Source organism: Phalacrocorax aristotelis, chromosome 2, assembly GCF_949628215.1.
Source record: "Phalacrocorax aristotelis chromosome 2, bGulAri2.1, whole genome shotgun sequence".
Lineage (NCBI taxonomy): Eukaryota > Metazoa > Chordata > Aves > Suliformes > Phalacrocoracidae > Phalacrocorax > Phalacrocorax aristotelis.
Window position 1 is genome coordinate 91,885,390 of NC_134277.1, and position 25,676 is coordinate 91,911,065.

General features: G+C 49.4%; 2 protein-coding genes across 15 annotated transcripts in view; one reads left to right on the forward strand and one right to left on the reverse strand.

Annotated features, from left to right (window-relative positions):
- The first annotated feature begins 429 nt into the window (after window positions 1–429).
- On the forward strand, window positions 430–11,158 carry LOC142053158 (fidgetin-like protein 1). Of its 3 annotated transcripts, none has more exons than XM_075084353.1 (3): window positions 430–518; window positions 1,867–2,162; window positions 2,990–11,158. In XM_075084353.1, the coding sequence occupies exon 3, from the start codon at window positions 2,998–3,000 to the stop codon at window positions 5,107–5,109; it is 2,112 nt and encodes a 703-aa protein (XP_074940454.1). In that variant the 5' UTR covers window positions 430–518; window positions 1,867–2,162; window positions 2,990–2,997; the 3' UTR covers window positions 5,110–11,158. The 3 variants fall into 3 exon arrangements, with proteins under 3 accessions (XP_074940454.1, XP_074940456.1, XP_074940455.1); XM_075084354.1 differs by having other exon boundaries at window positions 470–518; window positions 2,070–2,162; XM_075084355.1 differs by lacking the exon at window positions 1,867–2,162 and having other exon boundaries at window positions 440–518.
- The window catches only part of LOC142053159 (aromatic-L-amino-acid decarboxylase-like), an 82,096-nt gene continuing 66,941 nt past the window's right edge, over window positions 10,522–25,676 (reverse strand). For 8 of the 12 annotated variants that reach the window (XM_075084358.1, XM_075084360.1, XM_075084362.1 and 5 more), the window contains 3 exons: window positions 24,137–24,235; window positions 17,259–17,360; window positions 10,522–13,912 (listed from right to left, as the gene is read on the reverse strand). In XM_075084358.1, coding sequence (XP_074940459.1) covers window positions 13,697–13,912; window positions 17,259–17,360; window positions 24,137–24,235 — 417 coding nt within the window. In that variant the 3' untranslated portion in view covers window positions 10,522–13,696. Of the gene's footprint in view, window positions 13,913–14,478; window positions 17,150–17,258; window positions 17,361–24,136; window positions 24,236–25,676 lie in introns of those variants that run through there. The other 4 variants (XR_012659102.1, XM_075084363.1, XR_012659103.1 and 1 more) reach the window with 4 other exon arrangements.

Consider the following 25,676-nt stretch of genomic DNA (forward strand, 5'->3'; position numbering starts at 1 on the left):
CCTTCAGTCAGTTACACCAGACGGACACGACGCACAGGGCCAAGGCGGGGGCCATCGAGTGGGGGGACGGGACGACGCGAGGGGCCCGGGGACGGACGGACGGGCGGGCACGAGGACACGGACGCTGCGGCTCCGCTGGGGGGGGGGTGGGGGGGTGGGGTGGGGGGGCGGGGCCCGGGGAACTCGGCAGGACGCGGCGTTGCCCGCGAGCGGCGGGCGGGGCGGGGCGGAACGAGGCCGTCCCGCCTCCAAAGGCACGGATCCCGCGCCTATTGGAGGGCAGGCGCCTGAGGCGCAGCCAATAGGGAGCAGGAAGGCTCGCCTGCCCCGGTAAGCCTGAGCGGGTGACGGTGGCTCAGCGAGCCCTCCCGCCTCCCGCTCGGCCCGCCCTTCCGAGTTGCGATTGGTTGCGTCTCCTAGAGCCCTGTTATCCGATTGGTGGGCGGGAGCGGGCGGTGCCTGCGGCAGAACGGGCGCGGGATCCGAGGCGGCTGCTGGATCCGAGGCGGCTGCGGCCGGTGGGTGCGGTGGGCGGTCGCCGGTCGCCGGCGAGGGGCGCGCGCTGGGCGGAGGCGGTTGGCGACCGTCGCGCGCCTCTGGCCCCCCGCTGCGCCTCCGCGGCTGGTCCCGCACGGGCGGCCCGGCCCGGCCCGGCCCGGCCTGTCCTGTCCCGGCCCGGCCTCTTCCGCGGGCGAGGGCCGCGGGGGAAGCCTCGGGACTCTGGTCGCGGCTTCCCCGCCCCGGCGCGGCGGGGTGGGGCGGCCTGCTGGAGGCCGTGCCGGTGAGGGCTCCGGGGCTGCGGGGCCCAGCGCCGGCGGAGCCGCGCCGGCGTGTGCGGGCTCAGCAGCCGCCGGGGTCCGCGCCTCGCCTCGCCTGGGCGGCCGGCGTGCTGCCCGCCGCGCTGCCGTGCCCGCGGCCAGCGGGCTTTCCCGGGCTCGGGTGGGTCCGGGCGCGATGGCACCCGCGGGTGGGTCGGGGCGTCACGTACCGCCCCCCCGGCTGGGGCCGGGCGCCGCGCGCGGGAGTTCGTCGCCGGCCGCGCTGTGATCAGTCCCCGGGGTGGGGGGCGCGTGTGGGGGTGCGGTGCCCACGGGCGCGCCCCGAACGGGCTGGGCTGATGGGGGAGGGCTGGCCGTCCGAGCGCGCCTTTGGCCGGCTCTTGCCGGGAAGCAGCGCAGCGATGAGGGCACCTGACGGGGCCCCGGCTGGGGAGAGAACGTGCGTTAGAAGGTGCTTAAGGAGAAAAAAATCGAACTGGCCTTTTACACTGGCTGCCGCTTGTTAGGACCTTCCCTCAGGGCCGTGAGGATGGTCACTAAATCCTTAGGCGGCGGTGGCGATCTTGAGATTTTATGTTCTGAGTGACGTAAATCTGTGGCTATTCCATGGGAGCAAATGCCTGCTGCTAAGCTTCTTCTGAACTTAGCTTTTGTGTTTCAGGTGATGTCTTCGATTCAACAGTTACGGAAAGGTTGTGCACACGGGGACAGTTATTTCGTGCGTTGTTTAGTCGCTGCCCAGAGAAAAGAAACAGAAGGCTGCAGCCCCCCAGCTCCCGCCCAGCCGCGGGTGGGTTGTGGTGGGCGTGGCTTGTGGTGGGCATCCCGTAGGTGCAAGTTAGGCTCCTCACGGTGCAAAAGTTGGCCGTGATTTTTCAGAAGAAATCTTAATTTTGTATTGGTTTTTTAAATGGGCTTCCCCTGTAAAGGCCCTGGATTTGTGGGTAAAAGATGTTTTGACTTTTTTTCTAAACAGCTCTACAAAGTTGGGCCAAAGTCCAAGAAAATGCAAACTGAAATGATTTATCTCCCTATTGTTTCTATGTGCGTAACCCCTGCTGCCATAATGGGATTGCGCTGATGCAAGACTTCTTGGAAGGAACTAGAGAGGGACCGCCTTGCCCTGCCCCATCTTCCTTCAGCTCTGTCTTGTGTGTTACACCTACATATATACACACAGTCTATGTGTAATATATGTACGCATACATTAACTGGCTTGCGCCTGCATCTCTTCTGAAATTGTGAATTCTTGACATAACCAGCAATGTCTCTGTGTGTGATACGTTGCAGAGAAAGACTTCTTTGAAACTGGAATAGAACGGAATATTTCAGTTGGAAGGGATCTACACTGTCATCTAGTCCAACTGAAAATACATCGTAAACGTGAGTGTATCTTTTCAAGTCTGGCACAATGCTCCTTCCTAGCCAAATGCCATCTTTCCTACTTCTTAAACTAAAAAATCCCTGAAGGAATTTAAATTCTGCTTTCTAAGCCTGAGAAACAGGCATGGCTTTAAACACAGGAGAGCTTTGTTTCTCTGAAATATAAAATGGGGAGATTTTAGTACATTCTGAATGGAATAAATAGTCTTGAACGCTTGCTATGACTCTAAATATTTCCTTAATCTGAAAGCTTGCTACCTTCAGGCTTATTCATTCCACTCTTAGCTCCCCTTGCAGGCATTGGATGTAGTTTTATTTATTAGCTTCCTTGTTTCATTTTTGTTACCATCACTGTAATGAATGTCCTCATTCTGACAGTGACGTATAGCCTGTCCGCCCCTGCGCTGTGCCATGTTCTGTCAAGTAAGAGCGAAAGCGCTGGTGACTTCGTTTAGCGAGGCCAGTTTTTGTTTGGCCGTCTGGTGCCATTCTCTACAGTCTACCTACCTCCCCAGGAGACCCCTGGTCAGAAGCAAACTCTCTTTTTCCTTACTTTATTTTTTTTCCTCTCCTCCTTTTCTTTCTTTGAACAAGGAAGAAAAGAGAACTGCGGTCAAAATGGCTTTACACCACAAAGCTGGTTGTTTTTTGGAAACGGTAAAGTGTCCAGACTGGTGGAGTAGCTTGCAAGAGCCACTGTGCTATTTCTCCCAGTTAAAATAATGTCTGTTTTTGCCTGGGTGCGTATTTAGAAATGGGGGGAAGCAGCCAAAGGAAATAGCTGTGAAATGTGTTTCGTAACAGCAGGTGCTTTCCATGTGTTTCAGAGTCAGTGATGGAGACCCCCGGCCGCAGTGCGCTGCACCTGAGTGACTGGCAGAAGAGCTACTTTGCTGTTACCTCTGGCGCCTGCACGCCCGGGCAGAAGGCAGATGAATACCGTGCCCAAATCCTGCGCGTACAGTACGCGTGGGCAAACTCCGAGATCTCTCAAGCCTGTGCCACCAACCTGTTTAGAAAGTATGCAGAGAAATACTCTGCAATTATTGACTCTGACAACATAGAGACTGGCTTGAATAACTACGCTGAAAACATTTTGACTTTGGCAAAGTGCCAGCAAAACGACAGTGACAAGTGGCAATCTGCCCTGACAACAGATAATGTATTTGGGTTAAAGCGTGTGCAAGAGCGGATGCAGGCTGGCAAAAATTTCCGAAGCTCTGGGGTGGCACCGGCAGATGCCTGTGCCCCAGCTGATAAAGGGCTTGGTGCCTCCGCCGCTCCAGGTCTTCCTCAGCTCGGCGTCCCCAGTGGCGCCGGAGAGACTGAACTCTGTGCTGGCCCAGCAAAACGCGCAGGTCGGGGACCCGATCTCCTTGGGCAGCCCTCACCGGCAGAGTCTCCTCAAAGCGGCATGCCTGCTGCGACCGAAACTTCGGCTGCCCGTCCTGCCGCCTCAGCCTCCTTCAAGGAACAGCTTCCTACAGGTTTCCAGGCAACTCCGCTGTTTGGAAGTAAAGAAGCGGCACGAGGCGGTTCTCTGAAACCGTCGAGCAGCTGTCGTGATGGACGACATCTGTCTCTTCCTGGTCAGTCAGCTACACCTGCCTGGTCCGCAAGTTCTGGAAAAAGAAGAGCGTTTTATGGCCTGGCTGATGAAGGCAGCGCGGTGGCTCCCAGCCTTGCCCCGTGCCAGGCTTCTGTTGGTACCGAAACCAGCAGTCTTTCAGGGAGCAGAAACAGAGATGAGGAGAGCAGCGTTCCTGGTTTTAGAACTGCAAAAGAACAGCTGTGGGTGGATCAGCAGAAGAAATCTCAGCACCTGCCCCAGCGTGCCCCAGTCGCCTCGTACGGAGGCGTAAAGAAGTCCCTGGGCGCAGGCAGATCTCGGGGTCCGTTTGGCAAGTTTGTTCCTCCGGTTCCAAAACAGGACGGGAATGAGAACGGAGAAGCGCAGTGTAAACCCCATGCGAGAGGGCCGGTGGATCCGCCGCCGCTTGTAGATGAGCGGCTGAAAAACATAGAGCCAAAAATGGTTGAACTCATCATGCATGAGATCATGGACCACGGGCCTCCTGTCAGCTGGGACGACATTGCCGGGGTTGAGTTTGCTAAAGCTACCATCAAAGAAATAGTGGTCTGGCCCATGCTGAGGCCAGACATCTTCACCGGGTTACGTGGTCCTCCGAAAGGAATTCTTCTCTTTGGCCCCCCTGGGACTGGCAAGACTCTTATAGGCAAGTGCATCGCGTGCCAGTCGGGAGCGACTTTTTTTAGCATCAGTGCCTCCTCTCTGACTTCCAAGTGGGTAGGCGAGGGGGAAAAGATGGTCCGTGCGCTGTTCGCTGTGGCACGATGTCAGCAGCCAGCAGTGATTTTCATCGATGAAATCGACTCGCTGCTGTCCCAGCGTGGAGATGGGGAGCACGAGTCGTCGAGACGGATAAAAACGGAATTTCTGGTCCAGTTAGATGGGGCAGCAACCTCCTCTGAAGATCATATTCTAGTGGTCGGAGCAACGAATCGGCCCCAGGAGATCGACGAAGCTGCCCGGAGGAGACTAGTGAAGAGACTGTACATCCCTCTTCCAGAAGCCTCGGCCAGGAAGCAGATTGTTACCCGCCTAATGTCAAAGGAGCACTGCTCTCTAAGTGAAGGGGAGCTGGACGTCATAGTTAAGAAATCGAATGGATTTTCTGGGGCAGACATGGCACAGCTCTGCCGAGAAGCCTCTCTGGGCCCTATCCGCAGCCTCCAGGCGACAGACATTGCAACCATCGCACCAGAGCAAGTGCGGCCTATTGCTTTTCTGGACTTTGAGAGTGCCTTCAGAACGGTGCGGCCCAGCGTCTCCTCGAAGGACCTGGAGCTGTACGAAACCTGGAACCAGACGTTTGGCTGCGGTGGGTCGTCGCACCCTACCTGTTTCTCGGGAATGTCTCCTTAGCGCCGCCACGTACTGCAGCTGGGATAATCTGGGGTGTCTGCACTTCTCTTTCTTTGTTTTTGTCTTTGAAACACATCTTCCTGTGTTATGCAGGCAGATGTCCAGGCCCTGCCCTGAGGTTTAGCTCACTGAAAAGACGGTGAGAAACCGCTGGTCATGCTATGAGAAACTGCTGAACACAAGTAGTGGAGCGAGAAGCTGACAGAAATGACCGATGGCTGCAGTGAAAGTGGGCAGACTTTGCTGACGTTTAAGGGGAAGATGGTCAAACCTCACGTACAGCTGAAGGGAGTATTGGGGGCACCTTGCGAGGCCCCCGTGGTGTGTCAGTAATGCCGTGCTAGGCTGAGGGGAGCCGGGTAACGTCAGCAGAAACGCCAGTTTTGGGTAGGGATGTGGCAAAACTGGGGCTGATGGGGAAAAGCAGTTGGGGGCGTGTCGTTTGGGAAGAGACAGGCGCAGAGGAAGGAAGGAGTCAAGGCGGGTGTGAGAAGATTAGGAGGGTGGGTAAAAGGGGAGGGTCTCATGGAAGCAGCGCTCTTGTCTGCCAGTCCTGTGCCACACCACTGCAGTCTACCCCAGCTTCTCATTAAACCCTTCCTCTGATCATTTTCTGCTTGGCCTTGCTTTCTGTGCTGTGTGTGTGGATGTGTGTTATCGGGAGCCAGCCGTGGGCAGGCCAACGCGTTTAGAGCCAGGTGCCGTGGTGATCCCGCTGTGCGGGCAAACCTCACCAGCACCGCTCGCTAGCAAGCTTCAAGCTGGACAAGCTGGCAAGTAGGAGGAAAAGCAGCACCTGGAAAGAGGCAAGCTATGAGCCAGGGGCAGGGTAAGGGGGCTCAGGGTCTGGGTATGGCTTTTAGATGAACTTAAACCCCGTGGTAATGTTTGAAGGCTCCAGGAGCGGGGTGGTCTTGTGAAGCTGGAGAGTGCAGGGGCCTGCGTGTCTCGCCAGTGAGCCGCAGTCCTGTTTGCGGGAGGTGAGGGACAAGATGGGGCTGTGTCGTTCGATTTATGTGCGTGCGTTTGCTGGGTAGGTGCGTGCTGCCGAAAGCGCTGCTTGCTCTCTGTTCTCATCTGTGTGTGTGTGCGTGTGCGCCCGCCTGTTTGTGTGCATCTGCCGTTTTGGACTAGGGACGCAGCCTCGCTCCTGCCTGGACCCGCAATGAAAACCAGCGGCAGGGGCACCCGGCAATGGAGTCATAGAATCATTAAGGTTGGAAAAGACTTCTAAGATCATCAAGTCCAACTGCCAACCCAACACCCCCAGGCCTCCTAAACCATGTCCTGAAGTGCCACGTCTACACATTTTTTGAACACCGCCAGGGATGGTGATTCCACCACCTCTCTGGGCAGCCTGTTCCAATGCCTGACCACCCTTTCAGTAAAGATGTTTTTCTTAATCTCTAATCTAAACCTCCCCTGATGCAACTTGAGGCCATTTCCTTTTGTCCTATCACTAGTAACTTGGGAGAAGAGACCAGCCCCTGCCTTGCTACAACCTCCTTTCAGGTATTTGTAGAGAGCGATAAGGTCTCCCCTCAGCCTCCTCTTCTCTAGACTAAACAACCCCAGTTCCCTCAACCTCTCCCCATCAGATCCGCTCTCCAGACCCTTCACGAGCTTTGTTGCCCTCCTCTGGACACACTCCAGCACCTCAATGCCTTTCTTGTAGTGAGGGGCCCAAAACTGAACACAGTATTTGAGGTGTGGCCTCATTGGGGCCAAGTACAGGGGGACGATCACTTCCCTACTCCTGCTGGCCACATTATCCCTGATACAAGCCAGGATGCTGTTGGCCTTCTTGGCCACCTGGGCACACCGCTGGCTCACGTTCAGCTGTCTGTCAACCAGCAGCCCCAGGTCCTTTTCCTCCAGGCAGCTCTCCAGCCACTCCTCCCCAAGCCTGTATTGTTGCATAGGGTTGTTGTGACTGAAGTGCAGGACTCGGCACTTGGCCTTGTTAAACTTCGTTCAGTTAGCCTCAGCCCATTGATCCAGCCTGTCCAGATCCCTCTGCAGAGCCTTCCTACTCTTGAGCAGATCAACACTCCCACTAATTTGGTGTCATCTGCAAACTTACTGAGGGCACACACAGTCCCCTCATCCAGATCACCGATAAAGACATTAAACAAGGCCAGTCCCAATTCTGAGCCCTGGGGAACCCCACTCATGACTGGCCACCAACTGGATTTAGCTCTGTTCACCACAACTCTCAGCTCGGCCATCCAGCCAGTTTTTTAGCCATCAAAGAGTACACCTGTCTAAGCCGTGAGCCGCCAGCTTTTCTAGGAGGATGCTGTGGGAGACAGTATCAACAGCTTTGCTGAAGTCCAGATAGACAACATCCACAGCCTTTCCCTCATCCACTAGGCGGGTCACCTGGTCATTGAAGGAGATCGGGCTCGTCAGGCAGGACCTGCCTTTCATGAAGCCACGCTGACTGGGCCTGATCCCCTGGTTGTCCTGCACATGCCTGGTGAGTGCACTCAGGATGATCCGCCCCATAACCTTCCCCAGTACTGAGGTCAGACTGAGGGGCCTGTAGTTTTCTGGAGCCTCCTTCCAGCCCTTCTTGTTGATGGGCGTCACATCGGGAAGCCTCCAGTCATCTGAGACCTCCCCTGTTAACCAGGACTGCTGATAAATGATGGAGAGTGCCTTGGCGAGCTCCTCCGCCAGTCCCCTCAGTACTCTCAGGTGGATCCCATCCAGCCCCATAGGCTTACGAGAGTCCAGGTGGCTCAGCAGGTCATTAACTGCTTCCTCCTGGATTATGGGGGGTTTGTTCTGTTCTCTGACCCTGCCTTCCATCTCAGGGGACTGAATACCCCAGGGATAACTGTTCTGACTGTTAAAGACTAAGATAGAGACGGCACTTAGTACCTCAGCCTTTTCCTCATCTTCGGTGGCAATGTTCCTCTCTGCATCCAATAGAGGATGGAGATTCTTTTTTATTCTCTTTTTGTTGTTAATGTATTACTAAAAACAGTTTTTGTTACCCCTTACAACAGTGGCCAGATTGAGGTCTAGCTGAGCTTCTACCTTTCTAATTTTGTCTCTGCATGACCTAATGAGATCCCTGTATTCATCTTGAGTTGCCTGCCCCTTCTTCCAAAAGTGGTAACCTCTGCTTTTTTTCGTGAGTGTCAGCAGAAGCTCCCTGTTCAGCCAGGATGATCATCTTCCCCGCCGGTTCGTCTTGCGGTACTTGGGGACAGCCTGCTCCTGCACCTGCAAGACTTCCTTCTTGAAGAAAGGCCAGCCTTCCTGGACTCCTTTGTCCTTCAGGACTGCCTCCCAAGGGACTCTCCCAACCAGTGTCCTGAACGGGCCGAAATCTGCCCTCCAGAAACCCATGGCAGTGGTTTTGCTTACCCCACTTCTGACTTCACCAAGAATTGAGAGCTCTATCATATCATGGTCGCAAAGGCCAAAACGGCCTCCAACCAACAGATCTCCCATCAATCCTTTTCTGTTTGTAAACATGAGGTCACACAAGGTACCTCCCCTGGTTGGCTCACTTAGCAGCTGTGTCAGGAAGTTACCTTCCACATGCTCCAGAAACCTCCTAGACTTTGTCCTCTCTGCTGTTTTGCATTTCCAGTTGACATTTGGCAAGTTGAAGACCACCACAGGAACAAGGGCTACCAATTGTGAGACTTCTCCAGACGCTTGTAGAATGCTTCATCCTGGTTGGGTCGTCTATAAGAGACCCCCAGGAGTATATCTGCCTTGTTGGCCTTCCCCCTCATCCTTACCCATAATCACTCAAACCTATCATCACAATCATTAAGCTCTATATAGCTGAAACACTCCCTAACACACAGAGCCACCCACCACCTCTCCGTCCTTGCCTATCCCTTCTGAAGAGCTTGTAGCCATCCATTGCAACACTCCAGTCATGAGGGTCATCCCACCCTGTTTCTGTGATGGAGACTAAGTCATAGCTGTCCCGCTGCACAATGGCTTCCAGCTCCTCCTGCTTGTTGCCCATGCTGCATGCGTTGGTGTAGACGCACTTGAGCCGGGCTATCGATTTCATCGATATTGAATGAGCATACTCAAACAGAAAACATTTCACACCCCAACTAGAGTGCAAGTCCAGGCATCCCTGGGCAGTCAGCAGCGAGCAGCAGGGCCCTGGCGCCATCCTGAGTGTTTCCCCACTGCCCATGTGGCCTGAGCCAGCAGAAAGAAGAGAACAGCCAGCTCTAACTGGGTGCACACGTTACACGTACTCCCATGTTTTTCCTCTCTTTCAGTTTTCTTAGCATTTTGGTTATTTTTTCTTCCGGCATCATCTTCTGCTTCTTGATGTCCTGGTTTCAGCTGGGATAGAGTTAATTTTTTTCATAGTAGCTAGTATGGGGCTGTATTTTGGATTTCTGCTGAAAACAGTGTTGATAATGCAGAGATGTTTTAGTCGTTGCTAAGTAGCGCTTACACTAGTCAAGGACTTTTTCAGTTTCCCATGCCCTGCCAGGTGCACAAGAAGCTGGGAGGGGACACAGCCAGGACAGCTGACCCCAACTAACCAACAGGATGTTCCATACCATATGACATCATGCTTAGTATATAAAGATGGGGGAAGAAGAAAGAAGGGTGACACATTCAGAGTGATGGTATTTGTCTTCCCAAGTAACCGTTATGTATGATGGAGCCCTGCTTTCCTGAAAGGTGGCCAAACACCTGCCTGCCGATGGGAAGGAGTGAATGAATTCCTTGTTTTGCTTTGGTTGTGCAAGTAGCTTTTGCTTTCCCTGCTAAACTGTCTTTATCTCAACCCACGAGGTGTTTCCTCACTTTTACTCTCCTGATTCTCTCCCCCATCCCACCAGGAGAGTGAGCGAGTGGCTGTGTGGTGATTGGTTGCTGACTGGGGCTAAACCCACACAGAGACCAAACAGGGCACATTACACTGCTGCCATCAAACTTCCCCCAAGGCGGGCCTGCCTGACTTCCCTTGGGCTGCACAGGGGCAGGGAGCGGAGGAGCCTGCAGCTGCAAGCTCCCCGCGGTAGCACAGGCTGCAGCGAGGAGGCAGGGCTAACAAAACGGGCCGCTGCCTCCCCCTCCCTGATTGCGCCTGAGCTGCAAACCAAAGCCCAAGCTGGGCAGCGGGCTCCAGGGGCAGATGCGGCTGCAGGACCGTACAGAACCTTATGGAAGGGTCAGCAACGACCCCGCTTATGGACCGGCGTTATTCAGACTCGTGTTGCCACGGACGAAACTTCCCACAGCAGCTCGCGTTTGCAAAGTATTTGTCTGAAGAACACGTTGAGAAGAAGTCGCCGATGGTGCAAAGCAGGGCGCTGACGTGACCTGAGCGTGGAGGTGGGACCCCTCACAGCACACCTGGCATGACTAAAATGGGAGAAGCTTGGTTAACAGCAAGACAGACACTAGTCATAGTTTTGTTTCCATTTATTACTGCTGCCAGTTAAGACCTACGTGTCTCTTTAATGGCCTTTGGAAACAGATTTTAAAGCAATTTGACAGCACACAAATTATAATACAAGCGCACTGAACGACTGATTGTTTTTCCATTTAGGTCATAGAGCCTCTACAAATGCTACATAGATATTATTACTGTTATCATCATTATTTAATCTGCCCCCACCACCCTGGGCTTCAGGGTTCTCAAGTTTCATTTCTCATTTGCTCCTGTATTTGAGCGCTTCAAGTTCACGCATGCCTCAAGGTTTAGGCTGCTGTTGTAAGGCACCTGCAGTGCGAGTACCGCTCCTCAAACATGGTAACGTTACAGGAGACAACAACAACAACAACAACAGCAACAGCAACAGCAACAACAAAACCAACAACCGTGAGCAGAATCTTACATATAAAGGCAAGAGAAAATTAGAAATTTCATAATTATAATGCAGTCGAGCATAATATATTAGCAAGGCTTTCACAAATACATACCCTTTCAATATTCCCCCCCTCAGTAATAAAATATATTTATCATCTGCCATCATCATTAAGAATGTAGGTATTGTACTAGCACTCAACTAGATTAAAAAGAAATATATATGGTTACCGAAAAGTTACTTTCCTCCCTCCTTCTCTAGCGGCCGCACTGTCTCCCTTGAGATACGGACGTTCTCCTAACGCACAGTTCTGAGATTGTGTAATTACTTTTAGCATCAGACAGCGTCAGTTGGTACAGACTCCATTAGCTTTTGCACACAAGGCACAGTAAATCCAGGGTCACGTAGTAACTATTCATAAATACAGTATTTCTCACTTACAGATAGGTTGCAAAGCTACAGAACAGAAACAGCAGTCACGTTCTTCTTTCAGAAATGTTCTTTTCAAGTATTTTGTTCCTGAGTTGATTACAAAGCCCAGATTCCTTTTCAGATGACCTAACATTAATACTCTACGTAGGAATTAGGAAGGTATGAGAGACCGAATAGTAAGGTGGCCTTCACCAACTACATATTCAAATCCTCCCAGAATGTCAGGAAAACCAGAACTGTGAATTTCAGATTTCTGTTTTGGGCTGGCCTTGGGGAAGTGTCATTCTAGGGGTCTTGTCGCTGCCGTTCGTTGGAAGATTTACTTAGGTCTCTTCTTTGCAAACAAGAATGAAGTAACTTTTGCTGCTGTATTTCTAATACTTTAAATTAACCCTTATCCTAAATTCTTTGCCAAAAGGAGTTTTGGTGTCTGGATGACGGCCTCTTCTAAAAGTGACACCCACGTGCTGAAAAACGTTTACCTGGCTGTTAGTTTTGGCAGCACCTTCCCACAAGTGTCCAGAGGGACCCCTGTCTGATTCTGGGCTCTTGGGAATGTTTCACCTCCCCTGGGTTGGACGTGCATCCTGCCCGCGTCCCCGTGCTACAGCAGTTCGAGGCTCACGCTGGCGTGCACCATCCGCCTCTGCTCTGGTTTCCATGGGGAGGCGTTCCCCAAAATCCTCTGATGTCAGCCTAGTGTTGCCTGACCGTACGCTTTTCTTTTCCAGTTCTTCTTAGTTAGATTTTTCATTTCAGTTATAGTCAGATAAGCCCAACGCAACTCCATTTCATTTCAGGGGAATTATCCTGGATTTACTCTATGATAGCTTTGATCAGCACCTGATCTTTTTTTTTTTTTCCTGGACAGACCTGGTTATATATTTCACATGGAAAATACTGCTCTGTCTCACCAAGAAGGTGGAATTCCTCTCTGGCTCCTAGATTCTACTGTTTCCATAATATAAAAGCTGCAAAACCGTATTGGTGTGGACCCTATTTGCTGGGGATGAACACAGTTTCCCAAGTCATGAACTAACATAGAAATTTACATAGAAATAACTGTCTGGGATTTCTGCTTTCAGAACGGCAGAAGTACTTACTAAAGTCGGGTATTGTTTCGGACTTTCATTTCAGCTCTTTACCTGCCTTGGACAAAGTGACACATCAACGGTTTGTGTCAAGGACACGTCATTTGACTTTCTCTGAAGGCCAATTGTTTTCCAATACTTCCATGTTCCGTGCGTCACTGTTAATGGAAGAGAACCGCCGAGGGGGTCACCGCAGCATATTTTGGGGGCTGGTGCTCTTAACTTCTATTTGCATTGTAATTTGCCAGCTTGTTTGCTAGCTAATTTGAGAAGCAGAGAGTAACGTTTTTGCCATCCCATTTCTTAGCGCATTTGTCAAAGATTTATTACACAACGCAGTAAGCAGAACGGCAACCATAAAAAGAAATCACAACTCTATTTCACAGAACGTAGCTTACAGATTCTTTTCAAGTAATCGCTGCTTAGAGTAACATGGTTGAAAATATAGAACGCCAGGTAGCACAGGGCTTTTGACAAAACTCTTGGGAAGGAGCTTTTAAGAGGCCTCATTATGAATGATCAGAGTGAAAACCGAGAGCCAGCGCAACCTATTTGCCGAGGTTTGACAAAATGGCTGTTTGAAAAGCAAACCCTTTGGAAGAAAGTAGAGAGCCGGCCGTAGGGAGGGTTTGCGTTCACTCAGTGCTCCCTCCCCCCGGTGTGGCTGTGTAGTGAAGGAAGCCTTGAAGTCCCAACCTCATTTACAAAATTACTGCAGCAAGCGTGTCATGACACGATAGTGCCCCACACCATGACGCCACCACTTGTGCGTGCCTGTTTAGACAGGACGTGGACAGTGTCATGACCAGGTTACTGAACTTCCCCCAGCTTGCACTCTTTCTGAAGGCACAGTAATGCTAAATTGCTTGGTTGTAACACCTCAGTGTTTCATCTGTGAAGAAAGGAGTGGGTGCGCTAGAGGTTAATGGGGGCGACGGAGGGAGCACTAACCCTTCCACTTCCGTTGCCTGGTTCGGTACGTGCTCTTGATTACAGACTGGTAAGAAACGACGGCTCGAGCCGCCACGGCTGCGTGCCATGGCAAGAGGAAGCTACGGTACAGAGAAGGAATGACTAAGGTTACAACACAACTTGCCGGCAAGGGTTTTGCTGCTGCAGATGGGCTATATAACAACAGGTTTTGCACTCTTTTCCTTCATAACTTCACTTTCCCGCCTGCCCCTGAAATAAAACTTGGCAACACAGAGAAAGCCACTTAATTACCTCCTCCCCACTGCTGCTTCACTGCGGTTACTGCTGGTGGTAGTTTTGCTGCCATGTTTTCAGAAGTTCGGTTGCCAGCTGTGAGATGTGCTGCCAGGCAAACCTGATGTGGGTGGATTCCACTGTGCGGGCACAAATAGCAAAACGTAGCACAAACTTCTCTCGCAGGTGGCACGGGACCAGATGGATCTTCTTGGCCTCATTTATGCTTTTAAGAAGAGCCTTGTTCAGTTCATTTGAGCCCTGAAATCGTTGTAAATCAACAGATATGGTGATGGATTTCAAAAGCCAGTTTGGAACATGTGAATCCCACCGAGCAGCCGAGCCCAAGTGCCACCAGTAACACGCAGCCGCTTTCTCCCCTCTCGGTCCTTTGCCGTCAAAGGATTACAAAAATGACGGCACAAGGGACAGTTTTTCAGCCACAACGGGATTCATGGATTACCTGGGTTTTAGAGGCTGGGGTTTAGAACTGTGTTCACACTGGGCGTTTGTGAGAGCTGACTGCTTTTTTGTGCCCTAAGGTCGTGAGCGATGTAGCTTCAAGTAAAAGCATTCAGCCCCGTGCTGATCTTGAGCGCTATAATTTTATTCTTTGGGGAACTACCTTAGCTATCGCACAGCCTTTACTCTTCTGCTACGCTGCTGGTAACCCAGAATTGCAAGAGATGCTAGGAGCTTCTGCGCTTTTACCGCAGTGTTCCCTTACTGAACGCTGGCTGCGGTAAAAGAGCCACAAATGGACAAACCCATCCATTCGGCAGCGGTTTTGTTACTGTAGTGGCATCGGCCTTCTTGATGACATCCAGATCAGCACACACGTTCTCTCAAATCTGCCCAGGTGTGACTTGCCTGCTTTGCCTTTTCCATATGAAACCAAGGCATGACGGAGAGACAGTTTCCCGTTGGCACTGAGGAGAATTGTATTATTCTCCTGGTTTTGGATCCTAGTGGGGTTAGAGCTGAACCCAAGGCAAAACCTAGTTTGACTGAGGCCAAGTTGCCAGGGAATTTGCATGAGTGCCTGAAATTCATGGCTTAGCCTTAGCCTTGTAGGAGATACTCGGGCAACTTGGGTCAGTCACTGGTGACGACGGTGCCCTGCTTTCTTATCAGAGGTGATCCATCATTAAAATGAGGATCCTTGCCTTTAATATGAAATGCATAGCTAACTAACTCTTAGGCAACACAAGCAGTTATACGATGGTAAGTTAATGCCTTGGCAGGAGTGACGGGGGGGAGGAGAAAGATTTCTGTATCTTTCTTCTGTTCTGCTCTCACAGTTGCCCCGAGGGGCTGCTGTGACACGCGGGTGTCACGTCAAATTGAAGTTAGGAGTGCCTAATGCTCTCCCAGAGCTTAGAGGAGGCAGCGGCCAGCTCTGATTGAGTCTGTCGGCTTCAGTAAGACCATGTTCTCACCTCCTTGGAGAAATGACTAGCTTGACCGGTATTGAATTGCAGACATGACAAGGAGGCCAAAAACTAACCCTTTGGCAGGACACGTTTGATGAAATAGTTGCAACCTGAAAGTCATCGATTATTACTCCATCTGCTCAACAACGTGACAGGCCAAAAATTAAAAGTTGCAGCTAAGCACAAAAATAAAACCGTATTTCTCCAGAACAAAGGAAGGAGAACTATTTCATACTTCTACAGCTGTGCAGCATTGCAGTTCAAGTCCCCTGTCCCTTCGTCCTACTGTAACTGCAGAGAAGTTGCAAGTATCCGAAGAGGCACTTCAATACCAGTTACAGAAGTCACAGGAGGACTTTTGAAAGAGTGACGTAGAAAGCAAATAAAGCTGCAGAAGTGCCTATAAAACGCTCTCTCTTCATTTAGAAGCTTCATTTAAAAGCTTTGCTTTCTTTTCTTGGGCAGGGAAGGCAAGCGATGCAAACGCTGCCGTTTCAACATTGGTTTTCAGCAGAATCACGCCTTTATCCAACAGCTTGCCCAAAAGTTTCTCAGCTGGGTGTCCAATAATTCCATGCTACTGTAAAACTGTCTTTCCCTGTACATCTAATTTCTTCCTCTGCATCATCGCGGGCAGGAGAATAGATGTAGGTGAACCACTGGTCTGATCAAAAGTGACAGCTCCTGTGTTGCTACGCTCTATTTCACCGGGACTGTTCCTTTACAGTAGAAGTAGAGCCCCGACTAACAGCTGTCTCTGCAAAACTGGTGTTTGCTTGTTCCATATGAGAGAGCAGACTACAACCAGCATCTTGTTACCGAGCAATAAAAGCCACAGAACCTATTCCTCAACAGCTCTCAGAAGTTGTTGTTAGGAAAGCAATTAGAGTCATGTTTCCACTTACTGGAACATCTCCATCCATATTCTGTATCTGTCTGATCCCCTAGCGACAGATCTCTTTTTTTTATTATTTTATTTTAAACAACATAAATTCAGACAAAACCCTTTTGCTCTTCCAGGTGAATTCCCCATCACCTTGTTGTTAAAGATTCGTTAGCTCCCTCAGCCAGTTGCATCAAATGCAGGTAACTGGGGCAACCAACTGGCTGCAAAAAGAGTTTGTGAAAAGTAGCAGTACCACGCCTACCCAGAAGGAGACAAGATGTGCTTGTGAGGCTTCAGAAAGCCTACAATCTCATTTAGGTGTCCTGTGGACTGGAAGACACCAGTGCTGTGGTTATTATTACTATTGCTCGGTGTTCAGATTCAGGGTCACAAGCCAGCCCTTTACAGAGGCTGCCGTTGCAAGCTCCCCTATTAAATGAGTTCTTTACCTGAAAGAAGACACCGATCTCCCGCCTTTAATGTCTGATTAAACAAGTTGAACCCTCCCAGCTACTGCAGCTCTTACGCTCTGAGCGCAGCGTGAGTTTTCTAGTTCCCGTCAGGCAAGGCCTCTGTGTCAGGGAGCTCGGCGCTTACAGTGATTTTGGGGACTGAAAGGCCAAGAGGGGCAAAAGGGTCAAGTTCAGCAAAAAAAGAGCAGACCAGGGCCAAGGGCGGTTGGGAAGCTGGCCTCCTATGCAACCTCTTCTTAGTCATATCTTGCTCTAATTTGCCCAGTTGGACTGTTGGATTTTATGAAGGCAAAGGTAGTCTTTAAAGAAAACAACAAAAGGGTGTTTACTGCTCTCATCTTCATCCATTATAGTCATTTCACATACACGTGCGCGCGCGCACACACACACACGCAGAGGTATATTAAGTGCACACACGTATAAAAGTGACTTGGAAAGAAACGTCTAATACACACACATACACTCACATGTCATGCACCAATGTCTAGGGAAATGGATTAAAACCATCATCTTCATCAAAGGCCATCAAGCACAGAACACAACAGTCATTTTGTATGACTGTGTAGCCATTTGTTTGCCTTGACTATGTCTTCCCATACCCTAATATGCTTGAATTTCTCTTCAGCATTTGATTAATTTTTTAGCAAAATTGTCCTAAGCTTCTTTCTTTAATCTGCTTTGATCTACAGGAACTCCCTTTACCTTCCTGAAAAAAAAATAATTAAGTGTATTAGCTACAAAGACTACATTCAATTGCATGTTATTGTATTGCTATAAAACATGACAGGAGAAACAGGAGGTCTTAGCTGCCTTACCTTCAGCCGAAAGCAGACTAGTCCCAAGACAACCTCAGCGCAGATCTCAAACCTTTCATCCTGAAGGACTAAGTGTTCAAACTGATGCGACAGCGTGACGTGCTGAGGAGAGAAAGACAGTCCCTACACTGTATAAATTTGATTCGTCAGGAGAAAAGATGAGCTAAACTGTTTGCACCCCTACATGCTTTTCTCTGTTCCCTCTTCTGAGATGTGGTAACATTCACATATCGCCATCTGCTTATGTGAACTTACATTACATCCCGTTTCTGGCTTCCAGAGACCGTACCCGGCCGTTACTGTATTCGTAGCTCAGCCTGTCTTAGGCGGTGCTAGCCTGTTTCTTAATGAAACCTTTTGGCGCGGTTAACTGTCCTGATAACCTGTTAAGAGTAAATAGTTGTAGCAGCACTTCTTTTGGTTTTCTGCCACTGTCAGTTTTGGCTGGGAATGGCTAAAGGGTCCCAAAGTGATGGTGGGGAAAGGGGGAGATGCACAGACACACACAGAGAAAATGGTGACAGTTCCCATGCAAAACAAGCTGGAAAGATACGCTTTTGGAATAGTTCACTTAGCATGAGACTCGCTGTGAAAAAGGGGAGAACTTGCTCCCTCTCCTGACCCGGGTGCTCAGGGTCAGCTGAAAAGAAAGGCGATGGCAGTATAATCAAGCAAATGGAGAGCACATCTCAGCCAAGCCGTTTAGCAGCTACTGGGGAAAAAAAAGTGACACTGGACACCAAGCCGGAGCAATTCTTTTGAGGCATAGGAAACCTGTGCGCTTCCAAAGTCAAACAAGTGGGGAAAACACCGGCAGGCGTATTAACAACCAGCTGGGAGGTCTTCACGTCGGTCAGTGACGCTTGCGTACTCATACTCCCAAGGAGAAAATGAATTCAAAAGCCCTTGGAAGAAAAGAACCTATGTCCTCATCGGGTCCCGCAGTACCTTGTCCAGCCCCCCCTCACCGGCTGTCATCACTTTTGGGCTCACGTACCTAAAAAAAAAGGAGTAAGGCAGCAGCAACCGGCTGTTAGAACTGCAGTTTGCCTTCGTGCGACAGCCGCTGCACCAAAACTTATCAGCAACATCTAAAATGATGCTTAAAAGTTCCTTCTATTTTATGTGTTTATGATTGCGAGTCATTTTGTAAAAATAAACAACTAACTCCATGTCTTTTCCTTCCTTTGCCCCTTGCTTTTTTTCAAGTTGAGGGGCAGATATCAAACAAAACTGAGGCACCTCACTTTGGGCCAGGGTTAGACGTGGAAGGTTTCATCTCACAGGGACTTTTGCCAAAAGGGCAAGAACGAGGCAAAACAGAAATTGCAGAAAAGAAGAAAAGGAAACGCATTTTGCAATCTTAATCATAGCTTTGTGATGTTTGTGTATCTCTTAAAATAGAAAACCATTGTTTGTTTGCACTGAATCAAAACACGGATTGAAAACCGTCATATTGGGCATACTGGCACCCTCGGCAACCAGCCAGCCTTACCGTTGCTCCCACCTCCTCTCTGCTGCCTGTTACCTCCATTTCTCATCTCCCGCTAAAATGGGACTGAAAGCTCTTTGAGTCGGGAGTCAGATCAATAAAACGCCCAATCCTTTCCAAGGCATTCAGATGTTCTGCTCGTATAGAGGGCAGGAGCTTACAGCTGTCAAAATTGACCAGAAGAAGCGTATGTGTACGTACAGATACCTGTAGGCATAAGTGCATGGGAACGTGTTGGAACGAGCTTTTAGTGTCTCCCCCTATCCTCAGGTTGTACAGCCTCACGCGAGCTGACATCTTTTACACAGCTCTGCAAAATTTCTCGCTGCGTATACCAGGTCTTGGAAATCAAAGCCATAAACCCCGCCATGTTCAATGAGATGAGAATTTCACAGCTGTTCAGCTGAATGTAATCACCAAGTGAATTTAATCAAAATTTACCTGGGTGAGAACTGAATAAAACCAAAATTTAAGATTTGGCTTACTGCGGGAAGTTTGAACAAGACAACTGCGGGGCCACGCTCTACCTTTTGGAGCAGGTATGTATGTCCGCTTTTTGCACCAGAGAAGTTTTCAGGAATTTGAAAGAAAGAAAAGCAAGGGGAAAGAGAGACTATTGAGCAAGTCCTAACAAGTAGCAATAGTTTGTGAAGCCACCGGGGGGCACCAAGTGTTTTAGATTATAGAGAACTGGCAAGGAGAGGAGGTGGAGGCTTCACTGACGTTTCACCTGTCAGAGCTTTGCTCACGCAGTTAGCCCAGGCCCTGCGCCCTGGAACCACGAGCTGTCATCCTGAAGTGGTTTTACAAAGACGGCTGCGACCAAACGTAATTCAACCCAATGAAGTTCAACATTACTAAGCCTGGAAGTCCAAGCTCTGTAAGACCGACGGGCTTTTAGGTATCACACCTGCCTCTCAGGGCGCCCAAGAGCTGTGCCCGCGCTCTGGATGTGGGCACGGCAGTGACTCACGGGGGGACACGTGCGGCCTTAGTGCTTCACCTTGTCAAGACGGGCAGGTAGACTGTGAAAATCAAATCCTGTTTGGAGAAGCACAGGCACTGAAACTAGGGATAGGAAAGGAGGGGAGGTAAAAACTGACAGGCTGTTCTCGGGTTTCTGCTGACCGTGTACGTACCAAGCCTGACCCTCCAAATGCTTTTGATTTTGACATTCGTGCCACGCTGTGTCCCTAGCGTCATTAACTTTAGGTTGATGTTCAGCTATTATTTAACCTTTGAAAATTATTTTCTTTAACGCTGTTATATAATTTAACAGAAAAAGGGGACACACACAAACCATCCCACGTACTGTTTCTAGCAACGCCGTTGGGACAATCCCTTCATCGCGTGGCTTCCCAAAGTGGAACCACATGGACTGCGTCAGTGGCTGGGGAAGTCTTGGTGCGTGTGAACGGAATGCCAGTCCTTCTCTGCACAGTGAAATTTAGCAGGCTGAAGAAAAGCAGCTTGTAAGGGATTTTTGTGCATCACTATCGACCTCAGGTAAGTAACCATTGCTCTTCTGCAGTGAGAAGGGAAAAAAGGAAGGGATCTGATTCATTTGGCTATTCAGGATTAAGGGAAATGTCTGACATCATCACTAATGGGAGCAGTAAACTTGTGAGGCCTTAAGATGTGGTCCCTGTTTAAAAAAATTTGTGTTTGTGTATGCATATGTGTGAATATAGGTATAAATAAATATAAATAAGAAAGATAAATGCTCCCGCATTCAGGTGTTTTAACTGAAATTTGATTTTTGGGCGAAGCTTGCAAGAACTAAAACAGTTTTTGATTGAAGGGGTCTTCTCTGAAGCACCAGAGCACATTAATGGCTATAAGTAAATAAGCATAGCTGCCTAGCCTTGATCACTTCATACTTCTCCTATAGATTTCGCCTCTCTGCCTGCCTTAGCTCGCATCCCACTACCCTGTGAAGGAAAATGCCATCCAAAGAGTCTTCTCAACAGCCCTGGGACTGTGCCACTCCCCAGCTGAAATGCCGTCACTGGCATTGCTGTTCCACACAGTTCCTGTTTCTTGGTCTCTGCTGTTAGTTTTTAATGGAATTCCTTACCCTGGGCAAAGAAAGGCGTATGCGGTGCACTGATTTCTTCTGGTTCTGTGAGGATTCATCTAAGTGCAAATACTCGCGGGGATCACATACAAAAACATGAACTGCTAAATTTCTCGAATTGTTTCTGAGCTCTTTGAGAGCAGGAGCTCTTTGAGAACCGACAAAAGAGTAATATATGGTCAAGCGGTTGGCAAATTGTCCTTTTACAAATGGGTCATTTGGGTTTTGCATGTATACTGTCTCCGAGAGTTTGGACTCAGTCCAGAAGATGGTTAATGTTGCTGGTTTGCCCTCTTTGTACATCTCCTCTGCGGCTTTAGGACTTACCTCCAAAATTTGTATTTTTCTCTCTTGAAAATCTCAAGGCACTTCACCTGGCTGTGCAAAAGAAGCCTAACGAGAAGTCTAGAAACACTGGATAAATCTTCTTACAATTTTCTATGACTTGGGAGCTGAAGTGTCTGGGTTTTTTTTCTAGTTGATGACAGCATCTGTACTGGGATTTGCATGAACTCAGGAAGGAATTGAAACCCTGCGTCCCCAATCTTGCAGTGAGGCCCAGCCCTGCACGCGAACAGGCGTGCCTTAGCTGCTATTGTATAGCGTGAACAGGAATGACATGCCCTACACACAGGTACGTCGGCGTATGAAAAGTACGTGGTGTACGACTGCACGCTACATCCCAAATGCAGGCATCCCCTTCGCCAGGTTCCAGCCCAAGGAGCTCTTTCAAACCTCTGCTCTTCTGCCTGGCTCTGTGTGCCTGGCCCTTTCCTTCCCTGGGGCAACTCCTTATAGCACACGAGAGGGTGGGGGGGCGCGGGGAGAGAGAGAGAGAGACCTTCTTCCCGCTTCCCCAGCTCCAGCCACTCTGCTCTCCACCTGAAGGCTCTGTGTGCCTGCCTCTGCCGCTGTTCCCAGGTCCCTTCTCGTTCTACCTGTGTCCACTCTACGACCCACTGTAATAAAGGCAGCTTCAGAAATATCTCTGGCAACTCCAGGGCTTCACCTAAAACACAGCTACCAGTCCCAAGTACACAAGGTACAGTGCCCGCTCTTCTCTTCAAGGGCTGCCTTTGCCAGCACTGGGAACATAAAAGCTGTTATCTGCAAGATGCTACAACACAGTTAAAAGGAAGCAACTGTTCACAGACTCACAGAATCACAGAATCATAGGTTGGAAGGGACCTCAGGGATCATCTAGTCCAACCTTTCTAGGAAGAGCAGAGTCTAATGAAGATGGCCCAGCACCCTGTCCAGACTTTTCAAGGCCAAGCCCTGGGACAAGCGATTAGCTAAAGTGAAGTTAACACGTGAAGTTAAGTTCCAAATTACTTTTTGTGCTGAAACCTCTCTGTAGGTCTGGAAATACAAACCAGTGTCAGGCTGGTTTGCTACTTCATTGCTACACTAGCAAAAGCAAAGTCATTGCAATAGATCTGGAACCAAGAATAATTCCTGAGAAGAGAGGAAAATGGGGAAGAGATGAAACACATTTGAAAATGCGGTTTTGCAGCTGCTGATACAAGCTGACCAACGTCTGCAAACTCGCAAGAGGTATCTTCAACTACTGCTAGAGGAGGGAGCAAACAAAATGCAGTTATTTCTTGAAATGTAAGTTCGACAGAGAAGTGCTGGAGATAGAATTGCCTTCTTTTCATAGCTGCTTTGGAACCCACTGAATTTCATCATCACTTGTCTCGTGTTGGCGGGGTGGGGTGGGGTGGGCCGGGGTGGGGGTGAGGAGAAACTAACTTAGTGGTTCCCATCTGACAGATGTATACAGTGACCCAAATTCTGCACTCAAAGTTGCAAACGTGAGGTTGTAACTTATTTTTCTCTGCACACCAGGCAACATTTTAGTCCTTAATGGAATATGAAACATGCACACTCAGTTCAAGAAGCCCTGCGAAATCTAGCTGTCTGCACCGCCTTTACGAACAAGGGAACGTATTAGAGTTGTACTTTGGAGTCGGTATCTTGAAGGAAAGAGTGATTTGCTTAGCCTTCCTGAACTGTGTGATCACAGAAAGCATAAAAAGGAAAGGTCTTCAGCTATGACTGTAGGAAGACGAGCGCTTTTTGGCTGGACGGTCAGGGAGATGCCTGGGAGTCAGGGAAAGCGGGAACTTGTTGAATGTAAATACTGACCCATGGAAATCAGCCTGATAAAAGGCCATGTAATTAATATGGGGTTTCCATCAGGAGGGCATGATTCAGGTTGCCGCAAGGATGACAGAGCATCAGGATCGCCACTCTTGTCAAAAGTTTACTTCTGAAAGCCTCAATAAGGATAAAAACACAATTCAGGTATCTGTATAGTGAGTTGAAACTTACAGAGCGATAAAAATGAGAAGCAAAGAGGGTACCCTCCATCCCAGAACCTTTTCACGTCGGAAGAGACTTATTCACGCGGCGGTTTTACAACAGTGGAAAAAGCCTTTCTTAGGAAGTGATCTGTTTAGCACCACAACAGGAAGGAATGTGTGCCTGCCGAGGGTTTGGTATACTAGCCCATGCTCCTAGCTAATGGATATTCTTGTAAATATTTAGAGCCAAGTCATGGATCTCCCCTCACTAGAAGTTTCCCTAAACTTCATAAAGATGAAAGGTGTGCTTGAGTTTGACTGTACTGCTGCAGAGGAGGTATGTATGTAATTCAGAGTGGTGCCAGGTGTGGTTTTTAGAGATAAAAACCCCTCTTCTTTTTACACCAAGGGTAGACTTAGTACTTATTCATAACAATGTCAACAAACTGTAAATTGTACATGTCCTTTTTTTGAAAAAAAAAAAAAAAAAAAAGAAAAAAGGTGGATTTTAAACAGAAAACAAAGAAACCACAGAGGTAGACATGCCCAGTAGGTAACTGTATCATAAATGCAGCCCAGTGACCTTAATCATAATCTAAACATGCTATCAATGCATGCACATTAATAAAAAAAAACCATTCATGAATAAGCATGTCTTTGCCCAATAAAACCTCCCACCAATAAACCAGTAAGCCCCCAGTAAAAGGGCTCTGGCTTGGCTTAATTTCAGAGGGAACTATGGTCCCACACTGCAGAAATTCCAAACTCCTGGACTCGTCTTCCCTGAAGATTAACACAAAGCAGATGACAGTTTTGATCCTGCCGTGATCTGAAATTGTGATACGATGTGAGGCAAACAAGCAGCACCCCTACTGAGGCCAACTATCCAAAACGTGTTGTCTGTGCTGTCTGTTGTGTGCAGAATCACGGAGGGGTAGCAAGCTCATCGCCCCCCTTGCCCTCCCACCACAGGTTCCCCAAGAAAGCAAATTCCAGTCACCTTGCGGATGTGCTCCTGCAGTCCCGTGACCCCGTACATCCTCAGCACGAACCAGAGCTTCAGGGAGCGGAACCTCCTTCCCAGGGGGATTTGCCAGTGCTGCAGGCCAGGGAGAAGGCCCATGTTAGAAGTCACCGTTGCAGTGGTACTGCAGATATTGTACATTCTGCAATGATGTGGTTCAGTCTGCAATGAGTGTGTTCAACCCAGCCAGCGTGGGTTCATGAAAGGCAGGTCCTGCCTGACGAGCCTGATCTCCTTCTACGACCAGGTGACCCGCCTAGTGGATGAGGGAAAGGCTGTGGTTGTTGTCTATCTGGACTCCAGCAAAGCCTTTGTACTGTCTCCCACAGCATCCTCGTAGAAAAGCTGGTGGCTCCTGGCTTGGACAAGTGTGCTCTTTGCCTGGTAAAAAACTGGCTGGATGGGTGAGCCCAGAGCGTGGTGGTGAATGGAGCTAAATTTAGTTAGTGGCCAGTCACGAGCAGCGTTCTCCAGGGCTCAGTGCTGGGGCAAGTCTTGTTTGAACCCTTTACCAATGATCTGGATGAGGGGACTGAGTGTGCCCTCAGTACGTCTGCAGATGACACCAAGCTGGGTGGGAGTGTTGATCTGCCTGAGGGTAGGAAGGCTCTGCAGAGGGTTCTGGACAGGCTGGATTGATGGACCAAGGCCAACAGTATGAGGTTTAACAAGGCCAAGTGCCGAGTCCTACGCTTGGGTGACAACAACCCCATGCAACTAGTCTTATGACTAGTGGCTGAGGGAACTGGGATTGTTTTATTCTGGAGAAGAGGAGGCTGAGGGGAGACCTTGTCGTTCTCTACAACTACCTGAAAGGAGGCTGTAGCGAGGCGGGGGCTGGTCTCTTTTCCCAAGTAGCAAGGGACAGGAAGAGAGGAAATGGCCTCAAGCTGTGTCAGGGGAGGTTTAGACTGGAGATTAGGAAAACTGTTTTACTGAAGGAGTGGTCAGGCACTGGAACAGGCTGCCCAGAGAGGTGGTGGAGTCACCATCCCAGGAGGTATTCAAGAAACGTGTAGATGTGGCACTTTGGGGCATGGCTTAGGATTCTTGGGCGTGTTGGGTTGACAGTTGGACTTGATGATCCTAGAGGTCTTTCCATCCTTAATGATTCTATCATTCTATGATCTTGAAGCATACACATTGCCCCATCCTACAGGCTGTTGCTAGAGGTGGGTCTAATGGTAACAGAAATGTCTACTTGCAGTTAATGCCCTGGTGTGATTGTTTAATACTCAACATTTTCAAATGAAAATTGGAAAAGGAGATCGGCGTCAGAATGGAAGGGTCACAAGGCAAATCAAATATTCTTTGTGCTTCCTGAATTCTCCCTGAAGGCTTTGGAACAATAAGTATCTTAGAAGCTGACGTACACTGGGTTGCTTACAGTTGTGGGGCTAGCATCTACAATGACAGGCCCGTCATCCATTTCAAAACTACAGTGTTTCTATTGGTTCCAGGTTAAAACACAAGTGCATTTCAGAAAATGTGTTATTCACTCTGTGAAGGAAAAAGA